We start from the raw sequence: 26771 nt of genomic DNA, 5'->3' as shown, positions 1-26771 counted from the left end.
GCTGTCATTCAATAGCTGAGAGCTGCCTCTGATTGGTCACAGTGCTTAACCAATCAGAGGCAGCCCATTCAGCAGGCAGGGATTTAAAATCCCTGGCTGCTGAATACTACTCAGAGCAGTGCTGGAGACTAGCTGGCGGGATGCAATAATGAGATCGCGGCAGCATCAAAGGTGTAAAGTAAAATCCAGAATCCTTTTATTGTTCCATATCATTTCGACTACATGTATTTATCAAGCGTAAACACTGTTGATACACACCATCTTAAATACAAATAGTCTACATACAATACATCTAATTAGCTTAGACACCCCACCCACCAATAAAACATAATACATTACACTTGGAAGTGTTAACGTGTGATAGGTTGATGATGTCCTCACGATCAGAGTCTTCATGTCTCCAGTTAGGGAGCAGCGTATCTAGAGAGGACCGCGCAGGTGCAAGCTCATTCAAGCGTCATCACGGCGCTGCAGGGACCATGTCAACCAGAAGTGTAAAGATATCATAAGCATATCCAGAGTCGGCAGATCCACGTCATTACCGGAATTTGCTACAACCAAGATGGCCGCCGCCATCATTACTGCGCATGCGTCAGGACTTCAGTACCTTCTAATGGCATAGAGCAAGTATAACAACAACAGCTTGCGCCACATCTAAGATGGCCGGCTCACCGCCCAGTGCACATGCGTCACAGCGCCGGGATGTATCCAAATGATATCGGTGTCAATGCAGCCCTTTATGGCGCAAGTTACTACAAAGTGTAAACGTCCAATATAGTCTCTAAATTTCACCTATAGGGATACTAGATCTAAAGTCCCTCATCATCCGTTTATCCACAGATCATCCCATAAATCTCTTTAAGTCCAAATCCAGATCAAACCAATTGGTGTCCAGTTTAGGGCAATTACCGGTAAAGTCCGTGATGAGATATTCACTACAATCAAATTCATATCTTCCTCTGTCGTGGTAGTGTCTGGTGGGTGGTGGAGCGGGTTTTCATTGTGTCTCCCCCTCTTGCGTGTCCTCCTGTGTCTGACACCACCTCTCCGCAACTTGTGTCCGTCTTCTTTTTCTTCCTTAAAAATCTCTTGTTGAATCATCCGTAGATGCTGAGCCGGTCAAATAATGATCATCCCTCCTATTCTGTCCACGAAACCTCCTTCTTGATCTCCCCCTTGGTGGACCTGTATACTGGGTCCTTCTTGTGGGTGGCTTGCAAGACCCAGCTAAAGACAGTGCCAGTGGCATAATCATTTTCATCCCTCTGCCATTTATTTCTTTTTGAGTCCTCTATCTCCTCTTTATGTAGCTTCAGGGACTCATCCAAACTGGCACATCGTTGATCCCATTCTGTATGCGACATCATATTCAGAATCTCCCGTTCAATACTTGACTGTTGATCCTGATATTTGCATAATTCAACTTGTAGAAACTCAATATTTAGTAGAATGATGTCAAAAGCAAATTTGTTAGCTAGAGCTTCAAATTTCTGACAGAATGCCAAATTGTCCACCATTAACGTAGGGCGGGTGTGCGGTCTCAAGCCACGCAGTATTCGCTTAACCTTAAAATATTCACGTAATGTGATTAAATGCAAATGATGCGCAATAATCCGGCGCTTTATCATTTCCCATTTTCTAATCAAAGTCTCAATAGAAGGTTTACACAAAAAAGCACCATCATCCAATGTAACAGCCATAATCCTTTCCATTTCCTCTTCCGTATAGGAAAACATGGAGCAACTGGAGGCACCCTCCTCCATATCTAGATGTTGATCTGTACCTCTAGTTGGTGCACGCCGGGGGTCCATCATAGTCAAATCCAATATGCGGCTGACCTCCGGCAGCTGCAGAGAGGTGAGTTGGATTTTTTTTTTTACACATTTTTGGATTGATTTTCATGGAAGGTCTTATATGTGGCACAGCTGTGGCAGAGGATCATGATCTTTAGTATATGTTCTCGATGGAGTCGGCGCTGCTGCCGCCGGCCCCGTTGAGCGCAAGGTGAAACCCCTGGATGTGAAAGCATGCAGGGGTTTCACATACATAGAACACCTGGTTTGCCGCAGTCACATGCGTTCTGCGAACCGACACCCTATAATTTTCGCCGCAGGCATTTTGCCGCCTGTCAAATTCGCACATGTGATCGCTGCCATTAAAAGCCTTGGTTCTATCAAGTGCAAATTTTTTGACGCGCGGAAAAACGCATGTAAAAACACCCGTGTGACTGAGCCCTTAGAATGTTTTATGGCAGGTCTAACATATACATCCTCTCCATACTACTTCTCAGCATGAGATTTTTTGCAGCACTCTGGTGATTGGTGTCTACTTCATGAGCCATGACTTGGGCATCCAACATTGAAAGTCTATAGCTCCATGAAGGAGTTTAGGTTGAAAACGGGAGGTTTCCTAAGACTATACCCAGAGGCGTAACTTGAACATTCTGGGCCCCAATGCAAAATCTGTAACAGGGCCCCTAACTATGATGCTTTATTCAAAGTACTGGGCTACCTTAATGGAGTAGAGAAGCCTTGTGGGACCCCTAAGGTTCGTGGTCCTGAGTGCAACCGCATCCTCTGCATCCCCTATAGTTATGTCCCTGACTATACCACTATGAAAGAAGTTTCAGCATGTTTTGTAACAATTAATCACCATTTTAAATCAATCAAATCATGTAAATAACCATTTGAATCCAGACTGCAGGTTATACACAGTTCAACTTGTTTCTGTTTCAGATTCAGCTATTTACAGAGGCTACCCTATCCACAGAATAGGGAATAGCTTTATGATTGGTGGAGGTCCCACCACTGAGACCACCACTGGTCCCGAGATTGGTGGTTTCATGTCCTGCCATCTCCTCACTGCAGGCTTATTACGAGTGAATGGAGCAGCAGTCAGGCATGTGTGATGCCTCTACATTCATTTTCAATTGAACAGCCAGAGATAGCAAAGTACAAAGTGCTTGGCAATTTCCAACAGCACTATTGAACTAAGTAGAGTGACAGCTGCACACGCACAGCCAGCAGTCCATTCGGTCTGATGTCACTGCAACTGGGAAAAGCATCCCACCACTGACAGAATAGGGGGACCTAGGACCCCTATTCTCTGGATCGGTGGGAGTCTCAGCTGTGAGGCCCTCACTGATCATATAGTTATCACTATCCCGTTGATAGGGTATAACTTTAGGTTTTGAGATAACCTATTTAATAGTGTAGTTTTTATAGAGTGACAAGAGAAGAGAAATACATTTTCTGAGATTAAGATTTGAACAGATTAACTGTAATTTGGAAGAGAGAACAGTCAGCAGACAGATGTGAATCCTCCTTGCCAGACACCGATTTCACTTAGGGTTGTCTGAAGAGGAAGCACTTGGGAAATACCGATTTTCATTCTTGACCCCTCCAACCAGAATTTGGTCTTTATAGTAGGGTGTCCAAACCGTTACACAGAAAGTTCAAATTATGTGGCTGCTGATGCTGCATAGGGCCAAGGAGCAGTACCTGACAGCATGAACAGATGTGTATTCAGAGCACTGACTATGGTCAGCGGTTGTGGCACAGGTGGAATTACAAGGTCCATGCAGATGGTCAGGACAGGCAGCAGGCAATAACAAAGTTCAGAATACAGAGTCGGGGTCAGGGAGCATCAGGGAGAAATCAGAATCATCAGGAACACAGGCAAGGATGAGAACCAGAAAACAGAAATGGGGGCTTTGTCACAACGGCTATAGAAGACATGCTCCATATGGGAGGATGCCAAATTTAGCAGGATCTGGATTGGGATTGGTGGGAAACATGCTTAGGGTGTTCGCAGTAACCCTTTAAGAGAAGGGGTGGGAACATATGTGCACCCTTTGGGCATACACAAGTGGGGCCAAGGAGGGCAGAGCGTGGTGTGTAGAATGGCAGCACCCAAAAAGGGCTCTACTAGTACAAGAGCAAGGGGAGTGACAGTGGAACGGCTAGGGTCTGGCGTTCTGGACCCCGATTGATCAGCTGTCCAGGCGCACATTGTCACAAGCAAGCACACAAGGAATGGAGCAGAAGCAGACAACTCTGATGTATGTGTAGTGGCCATACTAGTAATTGCAGGCGCAGCTCTCACATGTTACATTCGTGTGGTCAAATAAGCACTAGACCCACACGAACATGACCAATGATCAGAGATTTAGGACAACTGACATACCTTCAGACTGGGGAAACCAACAGAACTGGCATACAAAACACTGAAGGGGAAACTGGACCTGTGCTGAAGGGAAGATGGCAAGACCCTACCTACCAAGCAGAGCAATCACCTCAATAAAGGCGTCCCCACGCTGGAATCTCGGCCCTGGCTCTCACCAAATAGGTGGTACATGGAACCAGGACAAGTATGGACACATCACATGCACAAACTGGTAACTGACAGATGATAAACACACTTACCACTCAACCTCGCACAATAAAGCAAATGATAAAGCTGAATATAAAAACGATGGATTAGTTCATACATTGGCCAATGAACTTAAGCTGCAAGGCCATGACCAAGACTCCTCGTGTCTTGTAGTCCCTACTTTAGCAAGACAGAAAACAGTCAGCACAGGACACCAAACACCCAGCAGGCTGCAAGCTAACCAAACACTACACACACAGCAATCTGCAAGGCCAGACACTACACACACAGCAAGCTGCAAGCTGACATGACACAAATACAGGAAGACAAGACAGGAGATAATGCTTCCTCTTGCAGAGGGGCTGGAGTATATATCTACTACCACACCCAGACAGCTGAAGTAACCCTCACCTATGCAGATGTGCTCCTGGAACCCAGAGAACTACAAGTTCCAAAAGCACAGCCTAACATCACATCTGTCTCCTGAGATCTGTTGCTCTACAGGTTCTCTAAAGCCTCCCTGCTCGGGTGTGGGGGATTGTGCTGGCTGGGCATGTGTGTGTCTCCAGTCAGCCAATCACTCCAGGTTAGTACACATAAAAGTTGTCTTCCCAGGTGTGGGTGTGGTCAGCTTTCTCTCTGTGTGTTGTGTGAGCAGGTTCTATGTGTGGTGGCTGCAAGAAAGGTTTGTGAGTTGTGGTTTTGTTTGGTTGTGTCGCTGGACTTCTGGTTATAGTAGGAACTACCGGTATTGCCAGGAGCCATGACATGGCCCACCAGCTTCCATATTTTGACCAAAATGTCAACAAATACCTGACATTTATAGTATTAACATCTACTACTAGTGTTTGTGTATTGGCTGCTGTAGTGTGTGATTATGGCTCTGTGCATCTTCTTATCCTGTCCAGTTGTCCCTGTCAGTGGTGGCATGGGTATATGTTCTAGTCTTAGTGCATGGATTCCTAGAGGCAGCAAGAGCCCTGATCTAAAGACCGCTGGGCCGCTCTTTATTGGGGCGATGTCCCCGCTCAGGTAGGTCTTTGGTCATCTTCCTTTGTAGAAGATATGAAGAGATGTTAATCGGTCGTTGTTTCACCTGGTGTTCCCTATCCTTGGTAACGTTCTTGTGCGCTCGGCGCTCACTTGCCCATGTGAACGTAACAGCAGCTCCCAATAAAATCAATAAGAGCTGCACCTGCAGTTACCAGTGCTGGACACTATTTTGCTAGTGACAACGGGCGCCTCAACAGCTGATTGTTCAGGATCCCAAGTAGTGGACCCCAGCCAATCAGCTATTGATGACCTATTCTGAGGATAGATCATCAATAGTATTTGCCTGGAAACCCCCTTTAAAGATGTACGTAATTACAAAAAAGAGGTTTGCTGTAAAAATTGCAACACTTATCCATGGGCTGTGTCTGATATTACAGCTCTACCCTAACATTTTCCCACCTGCTTTCTGAAAATAGCCATGGTTATATTGTACAATTATATAAAGTTTACTCTTGTGGAAAAAGGTAAATTGGGTTTTAACAGAACAAGCTTTCACAAAGAAGTAACAGTTTATTCATCTTTCACATATAGACACATACACTAGTCATATACACTATTCAAATGTGTTTAAAAAGTGTAACAAAAGACAAAATACCAGTTTGAAAAACTAGTGATCACTTAAAGGTTAATATAAGAAAGCCCCCTCTTCTGTTTCTTTCTCCTCTCTCTTTTCCTCCATCCCATTTTCTCCCTCCTCCTCCCCTTACCCTTCACGTGTGTGACTGGTTCTGTGGTTTCCTCCCCACTGACAGGCAGCCGCCTCATAAACCCCTGGCCCTCAGCACTCTTATCCTAATCCTGCTTCTCACACAGACTGAGTATGGGGACAAGTCTGCACTCTCCAGCACAGAGATTGCTTTCTTCTACAGCTTTTCACTTTTGATGCTCTTTTTTCCTGGCTTCAACCACAGTGCAAGAATTACTTCTTTGAAGCACTGCTTTACTTAGGATTGAGTACCTATTATTTATGAACCCACCGACTTCTCAATAATTCACCATACTTTATGCCACCTGGGGCATCATTATAGTATTTTTTTCCATTTTGCTTCTCTAACACAAGGATTAGTTGTATTCTGGATGTGAATATTAAGCAACGATTCATCTTCCAACTTAGAAGTGGATTTTTTTCTGTCCTGAATGACAATGTTTGATACCCAGCATCGATATATGATGCCAGGGACAAAAAGGAGGGCTGCACTCCTGCTGGGCTACTTTCTTATGCTTTTGGGATGCTCCGCTGGTCAGCAATCTTACAATGCAGAGTCCAGACTTGGAACACAGGATGCCAACGACGGGTCTACTGTTGTGAGTAGGACCCGCAGGAGGGGATCACAGTATTCTTTGCATGGGTAGGTAGTGACAATTAATAATCAATTGTTATAATGTGCATTATTACCTATATAATATTTAAAATTGAAAGTCCATTATATTATCATATTGAATATTCATCGTCTTTCCTGCTTCTGAGGCTTCTGGAAGCTATAGTTTGGTGCAATTTTAACTGTACAATTAGGAAATAGCATTGTAATCCATGCCCTTACTGTAATACTATTATTGTTATAATCAGAAATTCCCCCTTTACAAGTCTCTAATGCAATATTCTCATATAATTGCTCATTTAGCTACTAACTGGAGATTCACTGGATTCACTGCACTCATGAAGATAGCGCATGTAACACCCTAAGGCTATGTTCACATGAGGCGGATTTTCAATACAAAATGTATGCGCTGCATTTACAGTAAAATGAAGGTGATTTCCTAAATCTCGTTCACATGCTGCAGAAAAATCCACTTTAAAAATTGACATGCAGTGCAGAATTAAAATCCACAGTATGTCAATTATAGCAGATTTTGGCCAATAGACTTCAATGGAGATACCACAATCCACAGTAAATCCACATTAAATCCACAACAGTGTGACTTTTCTGCAGCAGATATTCAATGTGGAAAATATGCAGATAATCCACTGCAAAATCTGCAACAAAACCTCAACACTAACCACGGATTTGAAAAGCAGATTCTGCACACAGAAATGTTAAAAATTTTACGCACCTACAATTTGCACAAAATCCAGAGCAAATCCGTCCCGTGTGAACATTGCAGTTTCTACAAGTGCTGTCAGGTTTATGCTCCGTACCATCTAGCAAGGATATGCTATGTTCCTTATATCCATAGATTTCCACCCAATCACTGACCAACCCAAGAGTATAAGTTGGCATGTGGCGCTTTGACTACTAAGGGGTTATGTAGTATAAACACATGCTCGTAATCTGCAAGTGAATTTGATCTAGTGGTGGATTAATATTAGGCTCCTCGTCTTTGCACCTACTATTGCAGGTTATTAATATATCAGTTTGACAAACGTAAAATGAAACAGTCCTGCAGTACCGCCATTAACTTTATGTGTGCAGGCTCTTTTTATGTACAGTATTTTCTACTTTTATATTATTAACTAGCCGCCGCAGTGCATATCAAAACAGAAAATGTTGAGAGATCTGGAGGCCAGACAGTCACGTATAATGTGTGCAAGCCAACTGTGGTTGGTAGAAATACCCCTCAATCTGGGTAGAACTTAACCCATTACAGGGACTTCACTGGAAAATATCCTTTGTTTAGTTTAACATTTTTTGTCCCACCAAGAGTTACTCTAACTTAAAGCCACTTTATTTGCTAATCATCATATAAACTGTATATACGAGGTAGAAAAAAAAGAATAATCTCCTATGTAAAATAGCTGTATACATATTATCTCTTCTGCTGCCTAAGTGTTTTTTTCTTATCTGTGTTTCCATCAAGTGGTCCTAATGCACTGGTGTTGTATACCTTTCATTTCAGTATGTCCTATTGAAGATAATGTATACATTCCATAACTGAACGTAAATTACTGTAAGATACAGGTAGCAAACTTTTAAGGGTTTGTTTGAACCTCTAACGCATTCATTATAGTCATTATCTGAATACTAGGGGATTCTCAAACCCTCTAATTACTATGTTGTTGGAACTTTCAGTTATTACTCTGCTTGGAGTGCTCTAAATCTGCAAGAGCTATTTGTGTTTTATGAATGAACTTGACTAGGACTTTGCTTATTTTGGAAATCTTGCAGGATTTCTACTGGCAAAGAAAACAGAAATCTAGGCAGCAGGATCTAAATAAGTAGCAAAGACTGTTCTCGTTTCCTTCTTTCAGTTATTATGACAATAGTTTCATATTGGTTACCTTTTAATTATTTATTTTTCATATGGACTTTATTTGACCTTCTTTTTACTAAAACATATTGTAGGTTGTGGAGTAACTTAGGTAACATATTTGCAATTGAAAAAAAACATTGACAAAATGATTTTCCAATATCACCTTTTATGTAATTGGTCATATAAGTACACTCAAAAAGTTCTGCTACAGTCATTTACACTATGACCTACCATGACCTCATGTGGTTTCCAGTTCTTGGGAATTTCCACTGCATGGTGATGGCATGTTACAAATACAGCAGAGGCCATATACTGGAATGACTGATGTGTGGAAATAAACACCCATACACTTATTGTACTGGCATTTGCAACCATAGGGATGCATAACTGGGCATTTTTGGCTTTTGGGATTTTATAAAAGCTGGGAAACTAGCCTTATTAGAAATCTGCAACAGTGTCCATATTGGTTGTCATCTCTCTCTTGCAAAATGAAATAGGAAATGGATAAGATTAGGAATGGTCTTACAGGATATATATTTGTTGGATTTTAGTAATATTGCTGAATATATCTTTTTTTTTAAAAAAATAGACTGTTACCCTATACTGTATATGCAGATTAGCATAGCTGAGAATGGCCAAAGAGCATTTAGATATTAACAGATAATAATGAAGACTAATGTATGGTATTCTATACAAAAGTGCGCCTGGTCAAAGAAAAAAATAGTGTTGGTATGGTGACTTTAATATAGCACTCATTGGATGTCTATGTGTATTCTACCTATTAGCTTACAAGCATTGGCATTGTGCAGCAATACTTTCTATTGGGGTTTTGGGCAAAAAGTGTTGCTGTGTAGTCTTATGTTTCAGGGATAGTTTAAGGAGGCTTTAGAGTTTTACTTCAATATTCAACTTTTATTTACTGTTGGTGCTCCTATCAGGTTCTTCAGGCTGGTCCATAAGCACACTGGGAAGATCGTGCCTTGGGTCATAAATTATACTAGACATATAGTAGTAATGAGATAAGGTCCAGGAATCCAGTAGATATTGTTGTATCTTGTAGAGCCTGTGTTTTCCCACACATGCTATATAGTGACCTCCCCTTTTTCCTACTGGCATGGTGCAGGCCCTATGAGGTGCCTCAAGTCATCTTTTGAGAACTGTGGGAACTTGAAGTGCTTAGAGAAACCCTCACATTCTACACAATGGACACACCATGGAGCAGTACAAATTGGGATGAGAGTTGGTTGAGAAACTGGTCAATTGCTATGTCAAAAGCCAATTTTCATCTCTTAGTTTTCCTTTAAGAAAAGAACCTGCATATTCTTGTAATATGATCATATTAATTTATTAGTGATATTTATCTTTGTGAGTCTATATTTTTTCTGATACTTATATTTTTATTATCATTATTTTCAAAAGGCCAAATGTATGTGGATCTAGATTTCACTCCTACTGTTGCCCTGGGTGGAAAACACTTCCTGGAGGAAACCAGTGTATTGTCCGTAAGTGTGTTATTTCTTTAAGCAAATGTAATAACTGTTTTATGATTTTCTTAATGTGCTCGTTCTATTCTTTTATTTCTTCTAGCTAGATGGATATAATGCTGCCAACATATGCTACATCATAATAATAATAATACCTTAGCTTTGACAATATGGATTTATTTGGCCCAAACTATTAAATTCTGTATAATATAAAGCACAACATGGTTAACCATCTTGGCAGTAGGTAGGGACCATGATTAAAATCGGCAAACTTCTTGGGGCCACAGATAGGTATTTAGCAGCTCACTTTGTATGTGAGCCACTAAAAACCTATCTATTCTATAGTTTAATGATTTAATTAAACATTTGAAAAACTAACAATTTACATTTATGATATACTTAGGTATCTAAAAAAAAGTACAAGCAAAATCACATATAACCTTTTACCCTGAAATGCTTTTACTGTAGCATATAGACAGTGTCCAAATACTGTAGGTTAAAAGATTCTGCTGCACCACCGCTCCAGGGGCCTATACAGCCTTCCCTGTCTTCAATAACGGTTATGTAACCAGCTGTGCTGCAGATCATGTGGCCGGTCACATGACTGTCATTCACTAAAGGTCCTTTACTCTGTACAGTCATATCATGCTAGTCTCTACCGCTGCTGGCCACTATCGATAAAATTTTGACTTTACTGGTAGTGACTAGCGTGACATGACTGTGCCGTGGACTGTAACATGACTATGATGTCAAGAGGCTAGCAACTAGCCTCTTGGCATCATAGTCCTGTCACTGTCCGTGGGCTGATAGAATTTCTCTGCCGGGTCATGTGTGGCGCACTCACGGGCCGTATGTTGCGCTGTTATAAAGGGATCCTCCTTTAAAGGGCAATACCCTCTGTCATTAATTAATTTAACAAAATAAAGTCCAACACTGCTAAACTAATACTCCAAAATAAGCTCAAACTTTAAAGCTTAAAATATTTAAAGTATGCTTCCAGTTGGGGATGCCCAACAGATCGTCCCAGTAAAAATCAATGATGTGCTTTTACACAGGAACAATAATCGCTGAGTGAATGGAGGCGGAGTGGGCTGCTAATCATTTCCACCCGCCCCATCTCCATTCACAAAAACAGGCAGTTGTTCAGTTTTTATGCCTGCATAAACTGAATGACGAATGATAACAGATCGAATTATCATTTGGCATTCAATCAGTGCATGTATTTAGACTGAACAACAGTCTTTCAGATTCTCACTGCATCACTGGAATCTGAACGATTTATCTGCCGGTGTAAATGGGCCTTTAGGATATGCAAATCAGAGTCTAATCTAGAACAGAGTAGACAGAGATTGGCTAATCTAGTGTAGCAGATTTGTAGAAAGAGTTAACATTGACCGTTCTGAAGCTCCACTGTGACATGGCAGATAATCATAACAACGTCTGGTTAATAAATTAGGAAAAAGGACCCTGTAGCACATACAGCTGAGCTTTGAAAGTAAAAAGCTACTGTAAATTAAGATCATACAACACAATGAAGTTTTTATTTTTTTACTGGAGTTACACTTTAAAAGAGATATTCTAAGTAGCTAATATTGGAATGTCAGTAGACGTTCACTGCCATTATAACTTTTAGTAATAACAGAACTTTTGAAAAATTCAGTTTGGCTAGTTTGCGGAACTTTTGCAAAAAAGTTTGGTTTGGTCCAAATTAGTTCAAACTGAACCAAAAGTTCGCCAAACCCATAAAATCGGTATAAACACATTCTAAGAGCCATAAAAACCCTGTATAATGCTGCTTCCATACATGTTCAATGGGGCTTATAGAAACTGTCTCAAAAGCCATTACTCAACTGACTGAAGGTTAAAATTTCAGTCTATTCTCACCATAATGAGTAAAGTCCTGTATAACCTGGTTTCTCCATGTTATCAGTAATTTCCAGATACCTGCTTATTCATGTAACCTTCATTCATTATCTCCTTCCCTTAACTACTAAGGTTTTGTACACTATTACATTCAGGTCCTCTCATATTTATCCCCTTGGAATTTCCTTCTATATGTCATTCACCACTACCACAGGGTAGTTATATTTTCAGTCTTTAAATAATTTTGAAATGATACCTTCAGGCTATAGATACAACCATAAAAATGGGACCACCAAGTGCTGAAGCAAGTCTGTAAAATTCATCTGTCATTGGCTGCAACATTTTCAAAACTGCCTCTGGCAACAAAGTCAGCACAAATAGTTTTCATCAGAAATGTAATGAATTTGGTTTCCATGGCTGAGCAGCCACACGCAAGTCTAAGAGGTCCTTGAGCAATGCTGTTGGCTGGAGTATTGTAAAGCACACCTCTGTTGGATCATAATTTACCATATGGCAGTCTGTTGAATGAATGTGGTTTTGGTGGATGCCAGGAGAATTCTTGCTGCCCAAATCTGTAGTACCAACTGTAAAGTTTTGTGGAGAAGGGAAAATGGTCTGAGGACAATTATCTTTGGTGCTGGGCCATTTGAAGGCATTCTATTGGTCTTAATGGCCCAGCACAATATGACACTATAGAGAAAAGTGTTCTTAAAACTTTGCAATAACTGTTTGTGAAAAAACTCTTTCCCATTTGAACATAAGACCTAATGCAATATCAAATTAGAACTCTATTGTTGATTTGTTTAGAAGAATTTGTCTGACTCAAGCCTACACATGCCGACAACCTTGGAACTAAATATTAAAAAGTCCCCGCAGCACCTTAATCTCCCACTCCAGTGGATGGATCAGATATATAGGGATGCACCAGCCATGTGGAGCCAGACCGTCTCCAAAATATACTCAGTTCAAAACTGACACGGCAGCATCCATAGGTGAAATAAAAAAACTCTTTTATTCTCCCATAGTACAATGAGACAGCGACGTTTCGGTCAGCAATTAGACCTTTATCAAGCAGACAGGTGTCCATCAACATTTTGCAGGTGTCCACAATAATACTCCACCTGTCCCATTTTATGAAAAGCTCTGACAAGTGTTTTATTGTTTTCTTCAAGCGTAATATGTACTATTAAGCAGCCCTGTCTCTCCTTCCCTTGTTTCACATTTGGTTACTCTTCTAAAATATTAGCAATAAACTTTATGATAATAGCTGATAGAAAACAAAGATAAGACAAGCAATAGATAATCACTCAGTAATTCATGAAAAAGGAATGTCTTTTACCATAAACAGCACCATCGTGTGTGCTCACCTGACAGTAGAAGGAGTTAACAATGAAACTTTATTCCCCATCCACTACCACTTTGTCAAAATCTCAACAATCCCAACAACTCAAATCCCATCATCTAAATGTCTCCACAATTCTTGGCAGAAAACATGATCCCACCAATAAAAATCTGCAGCGCACTACATATATGGTTAGAAGGTGTTTACAATAAATATATCCAAGGGAATTGGACTCAGCAGCTTAGAGTTGTGGGTTGGAGTTTTTAAGCTTTTATCTATAGATGAGTCCCATCTGATATATTTATTGTGAATTCTCTTTGTCATTATAAGCACTGTTGAGCGAACCGAACCAGTAGAACTCTGTTTCAGGTCAAACTTTGCAAACTTTGCTTTAGTAAATTTCTACCTAAAACAGGGTTCTACTGGTTTGGTTCGCTCAACACTAGCCCTGAACACTGATGTATAATACTGTCTAAGGGCTCCTTTCTACTGGCGATAGCAATATCGCTGCGAGAAAATCGCGATGTTAAAATCGCAACGCTGCAAATAAATCGCAAGCTTTTGCGTTGCGATGCGAGAATCTGTTTTGCCATTGCACTATATGGGTGACAGAAAAATGCAAATCGCTGAAACAATCCCCCTGCTGCGATTTTTAATCCTCGCATCGCAGCTTGCCCTTAACCATCGCTAGTGGAAAGGCTGTCATAGAAGAACATGTGCAGGACTTTCCTGCGAGAGCTCGCACTCTCGCATTGCAGCGAAAACGCGCGATTATCTCGCTAGTGGAAAGGAGCCGTAAGGCTTAAGTCACGCTGGCGCATCGGCACCCGTACACCGGCGCGGATGTGCCCGTGTGACTGAGCCCTTAGAGTCATAAAAGTCCTGCAAAATACTCAGTGTGTTATACAGTGCTTTTATGGCTCTTAGACAGTGTTATACACAAGTCTTAGGGGTTTTGATGAACTTCTGGTTCAGTTCAAACTAAATCAGACTGAACCAAACTTTTTGCTGAAGTTCAATGAAACAACAGAACCAAACGTTTCAAGAGTTTACTCATTACTAGTTATAAGAAGCGCTTTCCAGATTTTTATTTGTGGTGTCAAATGGGTGATAGAAATATATGTGATTGAACGTATTTATAAATACATTGTGCAAAATTGTTTTATGACTGGAGCTATGCCCTAAAGAGTCAAGGTCTCAAACATCTTTGATGTGCAGCTTATAAACCACTCCCTATAGAGAAATATAAATACTATCGGCCATATCATATCTGATTTATTTGAAAATGAAATATTACCGAGTCCAAATCAAGCTGGTCTGTTTATATACTTTCTCTTCAACTTTGTTTTGGAGACATTAACATTATATTTGTAGTGGTTCCAGCTTTTTGGATTTATAGCGTTTTCAATAAACATAATGTTTTACATCCACCAGACATTATTGTAGAAAACCTACAGATGAATGTAACTGTATTAAAACAGACAAATTGGCAGTGATATAGACTTGCTAAATTGGCAATGTGCTGTATAGGCTTTAATAGCATTGTACTTGTGATTGTGAAATCATGTCCTTTAAACCTCATACTCAGCCCCATTTGATATGTTCTTTACATTTTTTTTGCATTACATATCCATCTCATAAAATGGGGAAACTTACTTACCTTCACAATAGAACTAAATTTTACAAGTCGCAAAAGTTCGACTTACCTCAAAAAGTTAGTGTTCTGCTGCTCATCATGACAACCAATTCTGAATGAACTGCCTAAGTGTCAAGCTTTAAAAATACTACTCTGCCAACCACTACAGTTGGAGCATTCCCTCTGCTGATTCCTAATGCTTATCTATCATGTTGTTATGGATAGCCCAGGCTAGCATAGAACAACAGAGAATCTTCAGAATGACACTATTCGGGTAAACAATATATATTCAGAATGGAAGGTTATATAAAACTGAATTTTTCAGTTTGTGCCTGGAGTTACACTTTAAATCCATATTCTACAAAAGTGGCAACACTTTGATCATTGTGTTATATTCAGTTTCTACTCTGTCCAATTAGAACTGTGTAACTCAGTCCCTTTCTTTTATACTTGGAAACAGTAATTTGGCAGTTAGTGTGATTATGTTGGTGAGGATAAGGTTGCATGGAACAATGTGTCACATGGAAACTAGCTTGAAGAAAGCATCTGAAAAGTATATAATACTAAACCAATTCACTTTATATGAATGGAGATCCAACACAATGTAGACATACAAGGTGCTGTTTATCGCCCGCTACAATGATCTCCTACCTGAGAATAGAGCCATGTATTAAAAGATAATGGGTAAGTGTGAAGTAAAATTCAAATAGGAAAATATTGTAATGTTCTGCCCTTACTAGTGGTGTCTAAAGGTCCTTTTAGATAAACTGAGCTCTCGGCCCAATGTAACGAGTGCGAACGCTCATTTCATTTTCCTTTGCATGGGTTGAGAATCAGCTTATGGGAGTGAACGATCACTACTACAATCATTTGTCCTCATATCCTGCTGTATGTCTCCTTGTTCAGAGAGGGAGATGTACAGCCAATCAGCAAGCAGTTTTATATTTACCGAAAATGAACATTCAGCCAACAAACAAAAATATGCATGCTCGTTGGCTCATCATTGCTTTTTTCCATGGCTTGTCAGGCAAATGAAGAAATGAAGGAACATTTGGGCCCAATAATCAACCCCATGTAAAAGGACCTTTAAAGGGGTTGTCCCGCGGCAGCAAGTGGGTCTATACACTTCTGTATGGCCATATTAATGCACTTTGTAATGTACATTGTGCATTAATTATGAGCCATACAGAAGTTATAAAAAGTTTTTCACTTACCTGCTCCGCTGCTGGCGTCCTCGTCTCCATGGTTGCCGTCTAATTTTCGCCGTCTAAAATGGCCTAATGGCCAAATTAGACGCGCTTGCGCAGTCCAGGTCTTCTCCTATTTTCTATGGGGCTCCGTGTAGCTCCGTGTAGCTCCGCCCCGTCACGTGCCGATTCCAGCCAATCAGGAGGCTGGAATCAGCAATGGACCGCACAGAAGAGCTGCGGTCCACGGAGGTAGAGGATCCCGGCGGCCATCTTCACCGGTAAGTATAGAAGTCACCGGAGCGCGGGGATTCAGGTAAGCGCTGTGCTGTTCTTTTTTTCAGTCCCTGCATCGGGGTTGTCTCGCGCCGAACGGGGGGGGAGGGGGTGTTGAAAAAAAAAAACCCCCGTTTCGGCGCGGGACAACCCCTTTAAGTATGGAGAGGATATGAATATGAGGATAGGAAATCATCTATGATCAGCCATAGAATAGACTGTGTTCTTTGTATAGCAGATCTGTTCTGCTGCTTGTGAACAATGAGTATTTATGAGTTTTATATAACCACTTAAAAAATAAGCAGTTACCACTTTGGTAGAATATGGATATACGTTTTACTCCAATTGTAGTGGTTAACAGTTTTGGTTTTTTCCAAGTTAAGCACCTAGTTGGCTTATTCAGGTCTACATGTCAAATTATCAGAGGCAGCAAAGGTTTTGTCTGCGACTAGACTTTATTCCATAGCAGACCCATACTGCTCCATTACCATTGTGAGTAGAGATGAGCGAGTATACTCGCTAAGGCTCTTTACTCGAGCAAGTAGTGCCTTAGCCGAGTATCTCCCCACTCGTCTCTAAAGATTCAGGGGCCAGCGGGGAGCGGCGGGGGAGAGCAGAGAGGAACAGTGGGGAGATCTCTCCCACCCGCTCCCCCCTGCTCCCTGCTGCAACTCACCTGTCACCGGCGCCGGCCCCCGAATCTTTAGAGATGAGCGGGGAGATACTCGGCTAAGGCACTACTCGCTCGAGTAATGTGCCTTAGCGAGTATACTCGCTCATCTCTAATTGGAAAGTTTACCACTAGGACCTTCCAAACTGATAAAATTAAAAAATACCTTTTATTAAATTACTTAAAAGAAAAGAAGAACAAAACACACACAAACAATCACAAGAGGAGTTATGATGTAAATAGACACCTATAACTAGTAATCAGAAGGATGTTCGAAACGTAAATTTTACGCTCGACTTGTAGAGCAAAAACACTTGCCACTCGTGTAATATGAACAATGACAGATTAGAGTCATACGATAAGACTCTGTTGATGTAAATCATTGGTCATAGTCCAAGTGAAGGTGATTCAGTCTAATAGGAGGACGAATCCCATACTTGGTCAGGTATAACACCGTGCGTCAAAGGATGGAAATGACTAACACGTCAAAAAATTAGCTCATCAAGAGCGCGTCACCCAACGCGTTTCCCCCACCTAGTGGGTTCTTCAGGGGTTACAGTACGCTAATCCCAACTGATGTGTCAGGTCGTGGCCAAAGTCTACTTATGGAGACCACATAGACGTCCCGAATATAGAAGGCACGCTAGTGGTCGCCAAAAAATGGTCTGTTTGCGTCCATTTACGGATGCTAAGCACCGAAAAGATAAAGGTGCGTTGTAGGTAAAAACAGACCAAAAAAAAATAATAATAATTGACCCTAAGCGTGACAAAAAAAAAAAAAATTTTTTTTTTTATTTTGTCACCACTGTGGTCATAAAAAGAGCATAACTATCCTCTTAGTACAAGAAAAGGGCAGGGAGATATATCCCAAGCCCTAAAGCCGTTAGATAGAAACACGATCTGCAGTCCCTATGGTCCTAAAGATAGAACAAAAGTACCTAGCAGATATAAACTAGCTTAGGTTGCTAGATACATGGATAAGTGCAACCAAAGTAAGTAGTAACGGGGAACTCGCCCCTAAATCAGGACCCAAAACTGAAATCAAATAAAAGAAAAAAACGGCGGCATGTCAGTCCTTGTGGTGGAGTGACAGCATTTGCTGTCACTCCACCACAAGGACTGACATGCCGCCGTTTTTTTCTTTTATTTGATTTACGCTTAGGGTCAATTATTATTTTTTTTTTTGGTCTGTTTTTACCTACAACGCACCTTTATCTTTTCGGTGCTTAGCATCCGTAAATGGACGCAAACAGACCATTTTTTGGCGACCACTAGCGTGCCTTCTATATTCGGGACGTCTATGTGGTCTCCATAAGTAGACTTTGGCCACGACCTGACACATCAGTTGGGATTAGCGTACTGTAACCCCTGAAGAACCCACTAGGTGGGGGAAACGCGTTGGGTGACGCGCTCTTGATGAGCTAATTTTTTGACGTGTTAGTCATTTCCATCCTTTGACGCACGGTGTTATACCTGACCAAGTATGGGATTCGTCCTCCTATTAGACTGAATCACCTTCACTTGGACTATGACCAATGATTTACATCAACAGAGTCTTATCGTATGACTCTAATCTGTCATTGTTCATATTACACGAGTGGCAAGTGTTTTTGCTCTACAAGTCGAGCGTAAAATTTACGTTTCGAACATCCTTCTGATTACTAGTTATAGGTGTCTATTTACATCATAACTCCTCTTGTGATTGTTTGTGTGTGTTTTGTTCTTCTTTTCTTTTAAGTAATTTAATAAAAGGTATTTTTTAATTTTATCAGTTTGGAAGGTCCTAGTGGTAAACTTTCCATAGGTCTAACTGGGACCCTATTGCCCTTGTAAACTCATCTCTAATTGTGAGCAATGGTAAAGGTGACCATACATCTTGGATGCCTGTTAGCCAAGAAGTGTGTATGTATTCTCAATAGGGGAAGTGGGATAAGCAGCATATTTTGCATAAGAGCAAAAGATCAGACACGTTGAAATCCAACATGCTTGATTCTTCTTTCTGCTAACATCTGCCATTAAGTACCAACCCCATACACATTCGAAGGTCAGTAATCAAAATTGGTGGGTTTGCCTAATGTTTAATCTACCTTGCATAGGGCCTTGTATGGTTTTTATGTAACCTATAAGAGTTAGTAAAACTGTGTTTTATAGTTTAGATCTTTCAGCCACTAAAGGTAAAGTTAAACAGTATGCCTATTTTAAAAATTGCTAATTAGTCCATCAATTACTTGTTTTTATCTGACTTGCTTTTAAGAGTTATTCCCATGAAGTTTGTAATTTATGGCATGGTTCAGGGTTAATTTCCAATCTCCACAGTTTTAGGTATGCCCTAAAAACACACCTTTTTAGAGAGCCCTACAATATTTTCTAATCGATCAGTTCTCCATTTATCCTGCTTCTATGTGCTCCCCTTTGAAAAACTTGACCCCCTCCATCCCATTGCATCCCCCAAACCCCATATACACTACCATACTCCATATCTGTATATACACAGATGCCGGTGGTGATTGGCTCATAGAGTGTTATGTATACTACCCTGTTAATTTAAAAGATGAACCATTGTACAGAACAAGCACTTGCACCTCTTCTGTCACCCCTAATTCCTCATAGTCTCTAAACTCTTGCTAGCAGAACCCTCACTTCTATTGTTCAAATTGTCTATTGGCTTAATACTGCATGTTATGTCTTATTTGTCTATGTTCACTTATTAAAGATTATTATTAATAAGATTTAAATACTCTGTCATTCATAGGAGAAGATTTAGGGTTCTCAGGAAATGTGTTAATGGCCAATATTCATACTTGCTTAATCCCATAATGACACAGGACATACAGTTACGTCCTGTGCATTTGGGGTATTTATGGAGGTGGCTCAGGTGTTGATCTATACAATGCGGGTGCTGGCTGTTTCTTACAGGTGACACCCACCCGAAGCAACTCCTATAAGCAGCGCCACTGATCGGAGCCGTTAACCCTTTAAATGCTGAAAGCCACATTTTTAAATGTCCTGATTGATGTTTGGAGGCCCTGTACAGCCACCTGCAAAATGATCATGGAGTGCCGTGTGGTTGCCATGGTTGCCTTCTGAAAGCCCCCAAGTCTGTCATTACAGATTACTTATCAAGCTATGCCTGTAGTATGCTTTGATAAACTGTTTGTGAGATTACGGTATAATGTAATACTACGGTAATACATCAAATTGCAGGAGCGATCAAACCATCACAAGTTCTTGTTCCCTACGAGGACTAAAAAAATATAAAGCTCAATTTAATAAAGTTCTATTAATTATTAAAAAAATAAAGGGCAATAAAAGCCAGACTCCATCTACAGACAGCTGTTTCAGGGTATTTGCCCTTCATCATTTGCTTTTAATTCCCAGTCATTTTTACAAGGCTTGTATAAAGAGTCTAACTTTGGCTTGAAGGAAAGCTGCCTTCCAATAGGTGGCACTGTGGAGGTAATATTCCATGTCCCTTATTTGCATTTTTAAAAGAAGAAAAAAAAGATATACATTTTGTATCATAGTAATTGTACTGATCCATAGAATAAAGTTTGCTTGCCATTTTTGCTGCAGTGTGTACACCGCAGAGGCAAGCACCCCCTTACCCCCTCCTCCCCATCCCCCTGCCCCCCCCAAAAAAAATTGGCATAATTTTGCTTTTTTTCTATTTCACTCAACTTAGAATTTTTTAAAATGTTTTTCAGTACAATATGTGTTACATAGTACCATTGAAAATAGTAGCTCTCAGACAGCTACATTGATGGAAATAAAAGAGTTTTGATTTTTGAAAGTGGGGAGGAAAAAATAAAAAGGAGCATGAAAAAAAAGGGGTCTGTCCTTAAGGGGTAAAAGAGGTAGTCCCGCTTGAAGTGTTGATGCCCTATCCACTGGGTCTTCCGAATGAGTGATCCGACCCCCATTCCACTCAGCTGCAAGATTGTGGAGAAGAGTATTTTGGATGGAGCACTGGTTGTGCATGTATCTAGTGGCACCCTTCAAAGTCTATTGCACTGGCTGAAACAACCATATCTCATTCAATGGTTGCAACATTTAGTGTTAGCTAATGTGAAAGGAATAGCCATGAAAGATTGCATCAGTCTGCAACATTCACACATCTCTAAACATGCACTACATCTCCAGTGATGCAAAACACTTGCACAAAATAAAATATTCAACTTCCCATTTTGCAACCTGTTTGTGTGGAACATGAAACAGAAGCCATCTTTGTGCATCATTTTGTGCATCAAAAGTTTTGTCTTTACAGTATTGTCTTGCTCATGTTTTATTATAACATGATTATTGAGCATAAATATAAAGATGTAATATACTGTTTAAGCTAATTATTTCTGTTACTGGGTCTCCATAGCAAGAACTATAAAACCTATACACATTAAAATCTGTTATATAGAGAGACTTTGTTTATCTAAGGTTAGAATGGAACATTCCACATCAGGTGTAAAATGGCATTCCCAGGTCAACTCTGACAATATTTACAGGTTCATCGCAGTTTGATATGTTCCAGACCGATGTAACTAATACTATAATTCTTTATTGTACCTTTCATGCCACTAGGAGAGCTAAGGATAAATGTAAATATATATGTGGGCTGTGCTAGTGATGGCAAAGCCTGTGTGCAATGCAGGCATAGGAAATCTAAGTCAAAAGAATGTTATATACAGTATATTAGAGCCGGAAAGAATACGTTAGATCAAAAAACAGATAAGATAACATTAAGGGACAACATGACATTATGCTCACACAGTTCAATCTCCTTCAGATATGCACTTTATAATAATTTTAATGTATATTTGGGGGTGCCATGGTAGGCACTTGGGAGAGCACTTAATATTGTCATAGAGATGGACAAGAGAGATGTACTAATAACTGCGCCAAAATCCCCACATGCACCAAAATTTGCAGAAACTGAATTGAGCGTGCTCTCTGGACATTAATTGGTTGGCTAATGCTCTGATATAAAAGAGAAACATTTTGCTGCATAGCTAAGCAGAGTGGTGCAGGACTAAAGATTGAGAAGCTGGAACCGGTAGAGGGGAAGATCCCAATGGTTCAGAGCAGGAAAGGGACAATTAGCACCAGCAAAGAGATGGAAAGGAGTGGAGAGGAGCAGAGAGTAGCATTCCTGACCCCAGACAACACTGTGGAAGTGAATACGTCTGTAGAAGGTGTAACTACCACATATCAAACCGTAAGTGAGGCCATCCTCAGTAAGGACATTAGGTGTACACACTGATAGGGATAGGTATTAGGTACCATGCCGGTCTGCTGCCACATACATAGATTGCTCTAAAGGGATTGGACTGTGAGAGACGTTTGGTGCTGCACGAGTTTTCCTATTCACAGACTGAGATATTTTGCAAGGGATGATAGAAACTGACCTTCAGCTGAAGAAGTGTTAACCCTTAAAGGGAAATTATGTATTATATTCTGTAACTTGTTTTTCTATGAGAAGGTACTGATGATAACAGAATGTTATTAATATTATTACATTGAAGTTCACAGTAGATTGTTATTCTTTGTTGTTTAGATCAATTTCATACATAGAGTCAATATTCCTACTTTCTCTCTTTCTATAGCAATTTGTAGAAATAGCTGTGGGGATGGATTCTGCTCCCGTCCAAACATGTGCACATGTTCCAATGGACAAGTTTCCCCAGCCTGTGTTTCCAAATCTGGTGAGTTTGACCACAAGGTTTTTTTTGTTTGTTTGTTTTTCAAAGTTTTCAAGAAAATAAACAGCATAAACAAGTAGAATGTCTTGTGAACATTTAAGTATATTCTGTTCAGACAGAGATGACGTAATAAAGAGCAGTATTCTGAGTGTCTAATTACTTTTGTTTCTGAGAAAATTCGATTAGATCATGCAGAATTAATTAATGAAAAGGGAGGGAAACTGGAAAGGAAGATGGGTTTGGGAAAGAATGGAGAGGAGTGGTTGCTTATGGGTCCTGTGTGATCCATCGAGACGCTTACCTATTGTTTAGATGGGAGGGTATCTGAGACTACCAATACATGCTATGCACAGTGTGCATCAGGTAGTCAGAGAAGCGGTTTGGCCATATTTGTTTCTCCAGCCCTTGAGGGTTTCTTTAAGGATGGAGGATTCCACCCAATCCATCCTCAAAAGAAAGGACAGTTTATCCAGGAAGAATCTGCAAGATGGTACACATAGAGTGATTTATCCCTGTAAGATAGTTTTTGATGCTGCTGCAGAAACCATATGTAATAGTTTTCTGGATCCCTAATCACTTCTTGAGTGTTTTAAGATGTATCTATCCAGGGGCTCTTTTGAGTGTTAAAAGGCACAAAAAGTTAGTTAGATGAGATTTTATAAGATTCACCACCTGTTTCCAAAGGCAGTGCATTATATCTTTTTGAGGACCACCACATGTAAAGCAGTATTTAGATTGCAATATTCCAATTTAGTATCCTCTAGATCAATGTTTCCCAAACTCCTGTCTTCACGCCTCCCAACAAATCAGGTTTTCAGTATTTCTACAGTATTGCACTGGGGATGCAATAATTTTCAGTGCCCAAGACATTGCCACAGGTGTTCCCCTCTCTTTCTCTCTGTAGGATATCCTCAAATCATGACCTGTTGGAGAGTCATGAGGTCTAGAGTTTGGCAAACACTGCTCTAAATGGAGAGATGTATGACCTATGGAAATTTTTTAAGGCCATTTGCATATATCTACTTGAGGATACCATTTTTAATGAATATTATTTGCTATTAAAATGGTCTAAGAGGTTGAAGTCCAGGACTGCTCAAGCCCAGGCAGTGGAGCCTGTGGAGATGTCAGTATAATCTAGGAAAGGATGGAAATAGCACTGCAGGGTTGAGATCAGTCACTTTAAGTTAATAGGTAACTTTATAGCTGTTTGGAATGTGATGTCCCACTCTGCTTTTGGTAGCATATGTAAATACCTAAGTATAAAATTAGCGGATTGCAAGTATACAAAGAAGGGGAAGATAAGGGTTTGGATATTTATCCCAGAAGAACGTAAGAAGATTTGGTTGTATTCTTAATGAAATGTTCTATCCAGTATAGTCCTCCTTGAGCCCAGATTTAAAGATGAAGTTGACTGTCTTGTAAGGCCAAGTTCCCTGTTGAGGATACTTATATATGGTACATGGGATGAAGGCCTTTTGAAATTTTCAATTTTTTTCATGCTTTCTATGTGGAAATTAAAGGGGTTGTCCCGCGCCGAAACGGGTTTTTTTTTTTTTTTAAACCCCCCCCCGTTCGGCGCGAGACAACCCCGATGCAGGGGTTAAAAAAACCACCCGCACAGCGCTTACCTGAATCCCGGCGGTCTGGCGTCTTCATACTTACCTGCTGAAGATGGCCGCCGGGATCCTCTGTCTTCATGGACCGCAGGGCTTCTGTGCGGTCCATTGCCGATTCCAGCCTCCTGATTGGCTGGAATCGGCACGTGACGGGGCGGAGCTACACGGAGCTACACGGTGCCCCATTCAGAAAAGAAGAAGACCCGGACTGCGCAAGCGCGGCTAATTTGGCCATCGGAGGGCGAAAATTAGTCGGCACCATGGAGACGAGGACGCCAGCAACGGAGCAGGTAAGTATAAAACTTTTTATAACTTCTGTATGGCTCATAATTAATGCACAATGTACATTACAAAGTGCATTATTATGGCCATGCAGAAGTGTATAGACCCACTTGCTGCCTCGGGACAACCCCTTTAAGAGAGAGTTCTCCTTCACCCATGGTGGAAATTTGGCATAATGAGTGTGTAGCTAGTTAGGGAGTGAGAGGATGGATGACACATGTTGGTCTAGAAATGTGACAATTAGTGGAGTGGATGTGAGTACACTGAATAGTACTGCCAGGTTTAATGTTTGTATGTTAGAGAGGGTAAGTCCTCCATGAAGTTTTGTTTGCTTTAGAACTTTGTATGAAATCTTAGATTTCTTCTGAGCCCAGAAGCAGGTTCTATATAAATAGTTAATTCTTTTAATGTCTTTAAGGCATAGGTAGATTGGCAGGGTTTGTAGTAGATATACTAGTCTAGGATTTTGGCCAGTTTGGGAGATTAGCTCATCCCATAAATGTCAAAGGAAAATGTTGCCAGGTTGTCGTTACATTCTACATGTTGTTAATGTCCAAGGGTGAGTCAAAAATAATCTGCATTCTGGCTGCAGGAATTATTTTAATCATCTTTGAGAAAAGACAAATACATTGTTTTTCAACATAAATCTTTCAGCTTTTCAATACACTTTGTCCGTCTATCAACAAGCTTATGTATTTCCTCATTAAACAATGTTTTAGGCTTAGCTGTGAGTCACGAATGCACCGACTATCTTCACCTCTTTATCATATGTGAACCTTTGTCCTCTTCAGGCTTCTTTCAGGGAACCAAACATGTGATAGTCCAATAGGGCAAGATCAGGACTAAAGAGAGGATGCTCCAACACCTCAAAATAAAGTTTTTGGAGACTGTCAACAGTAAGGGCAGGGGTATGCAGATATGCATTTTGTTTGAATTTTAGGCTTCAGCTCTTCAGTTAGCATTTCAATGTAACAAAGACTGTTAATTGTTGAACCTTTTTCCTGATAATATTCTAATACTGGCCCTTGAGAATCCCAGAAAACTTTAAGCATCATTTTTTCAGCTAATGGTTAATTTTTGAACTTTTTCTTAGTTGGCGATTGAGGGTGTTTACATTTCATGCTCTGTTGTTTGCTCTCAGGCTCAAAAAATGAATCACTGCACGCTGCCCTTCTTACATGAAAATCATAAATGGAGCAGCTATTTTTTCTTGCACTGCACTCACAAATTAACCGATGTAACGCGTTCAAACCTACACAGCAGTGACTGAGGAGACAGCGACCTACGATAGTACACATTGATAAGACATTGCGGTCAACAGAAGTTTTACTGGAGCGTGGATAATTTTTGACTCACCCTTATATTTGTATATGTCGGTATAGGATAACTAGGAAAGCAAGATTTTTACTGAACATAACACCTCTAGGTTCAAGAAATTTAATTAGGAATTGGGTAGTGGGGTGTGCTGTGAAATTACCAACATGTAATAGACTTACAATTAGAGATGAGCGAGCATACTCGCTAAGGCTAACTACTCGAGCGAGTAGTGCCTTATTCGAGTACCTGCCCGCTCGTCTCTAAAGATTCGACTGCCGGCACAGGTGACAGGTGAGTTGCGGTGGTGAGCAGGGGGAGCGGGGGGGGAGAGAGGGAGAGAGAGATCTCCCTCCGTTCCTCCCCGCTCTCCCCTGCCACTCCCCGCCCCCCGCCGGCAGCCGAATCTTTAGAGACGAGCGGGCAGATACTCAAATAAGGCACTACTCGCTCGAGTAGTTAGCCTTAGCGAGTATACTCGCTCATCTCTACTTGCAATACTTCTCTTGTTTGCACAGATACATTTTTGAGACAGAGTTGCCAGGATAGTTGTGGTTTGATAAGAGAGTTAAGAGAAACATCTATCAGTGCTATCTAATAACCATAATCCGCATTCTATGGGTGTTTTCTTTAGTTCATTGAGTTCAATAATTTTAATTGACTTTTGGATGTCCCAAGTTACTCACTGAATAATGGAGATACCTGCTGTGCTGCAACATATTTCCATATTACAATTAGAAATGTATTATGCAGAATGTAGTTTAACTAAAATAACATATTGCATGATGTAAAGTAATC

At 40.6% G+C, this 26771-nt stretch overlaps 1 protein-coding gene across 1 annotated transcript in view; it reads left to right on the top strand.

Moving 5' to 3' along the window:
- Nucleotides 1-6243: 6243 nt before the first annotated feature.
- Nucleotides 6244-26771, top strand: part of FBN2 (fibrillin 2) — a 225764-nt gene continuing 205236 nt past the window's right edge. Inside the window, exons 1-3 of the mRNA XM_066603160.1 lie at nt 6244-6773; nt 10033-10115; nt 22666-22764. Of these exons, the coding sequence (XP_066459257.1) occupies nt 6562-6773; nt 10033-10115; nt 22666-22764 (394 nt within the window). The 5' untranslated portion in view covers nt 6244-6561. The remainder of the gene's footprint in view (nt 6774-10032; nt 10116-22665; nt 22765-26771) is intronic.

The sequence above is a fragment of the Eleutherodactylus coqui genome, chromosome 5 (genome assembly GCF_035609145.1).
Source record: "Eleutherodactylus coqui strain aEleCoq1 chromosome 5, aEleCoq1.hap1, whole genome shotgun sequence".
In the NCBI taxonomy this organism is placed as follows: domain Eukaryota; kingdom Metazoa; phylum Chordata; class Amphibia; order Anura; family Eleutherodactylidae; genus Eleutherodactylus; species Eleutherodactylus coqui.
Note: the sequence above shows the minus strand (reverse complement) of the source record. Positions and strands in the feature narration are given on the sequence as shown.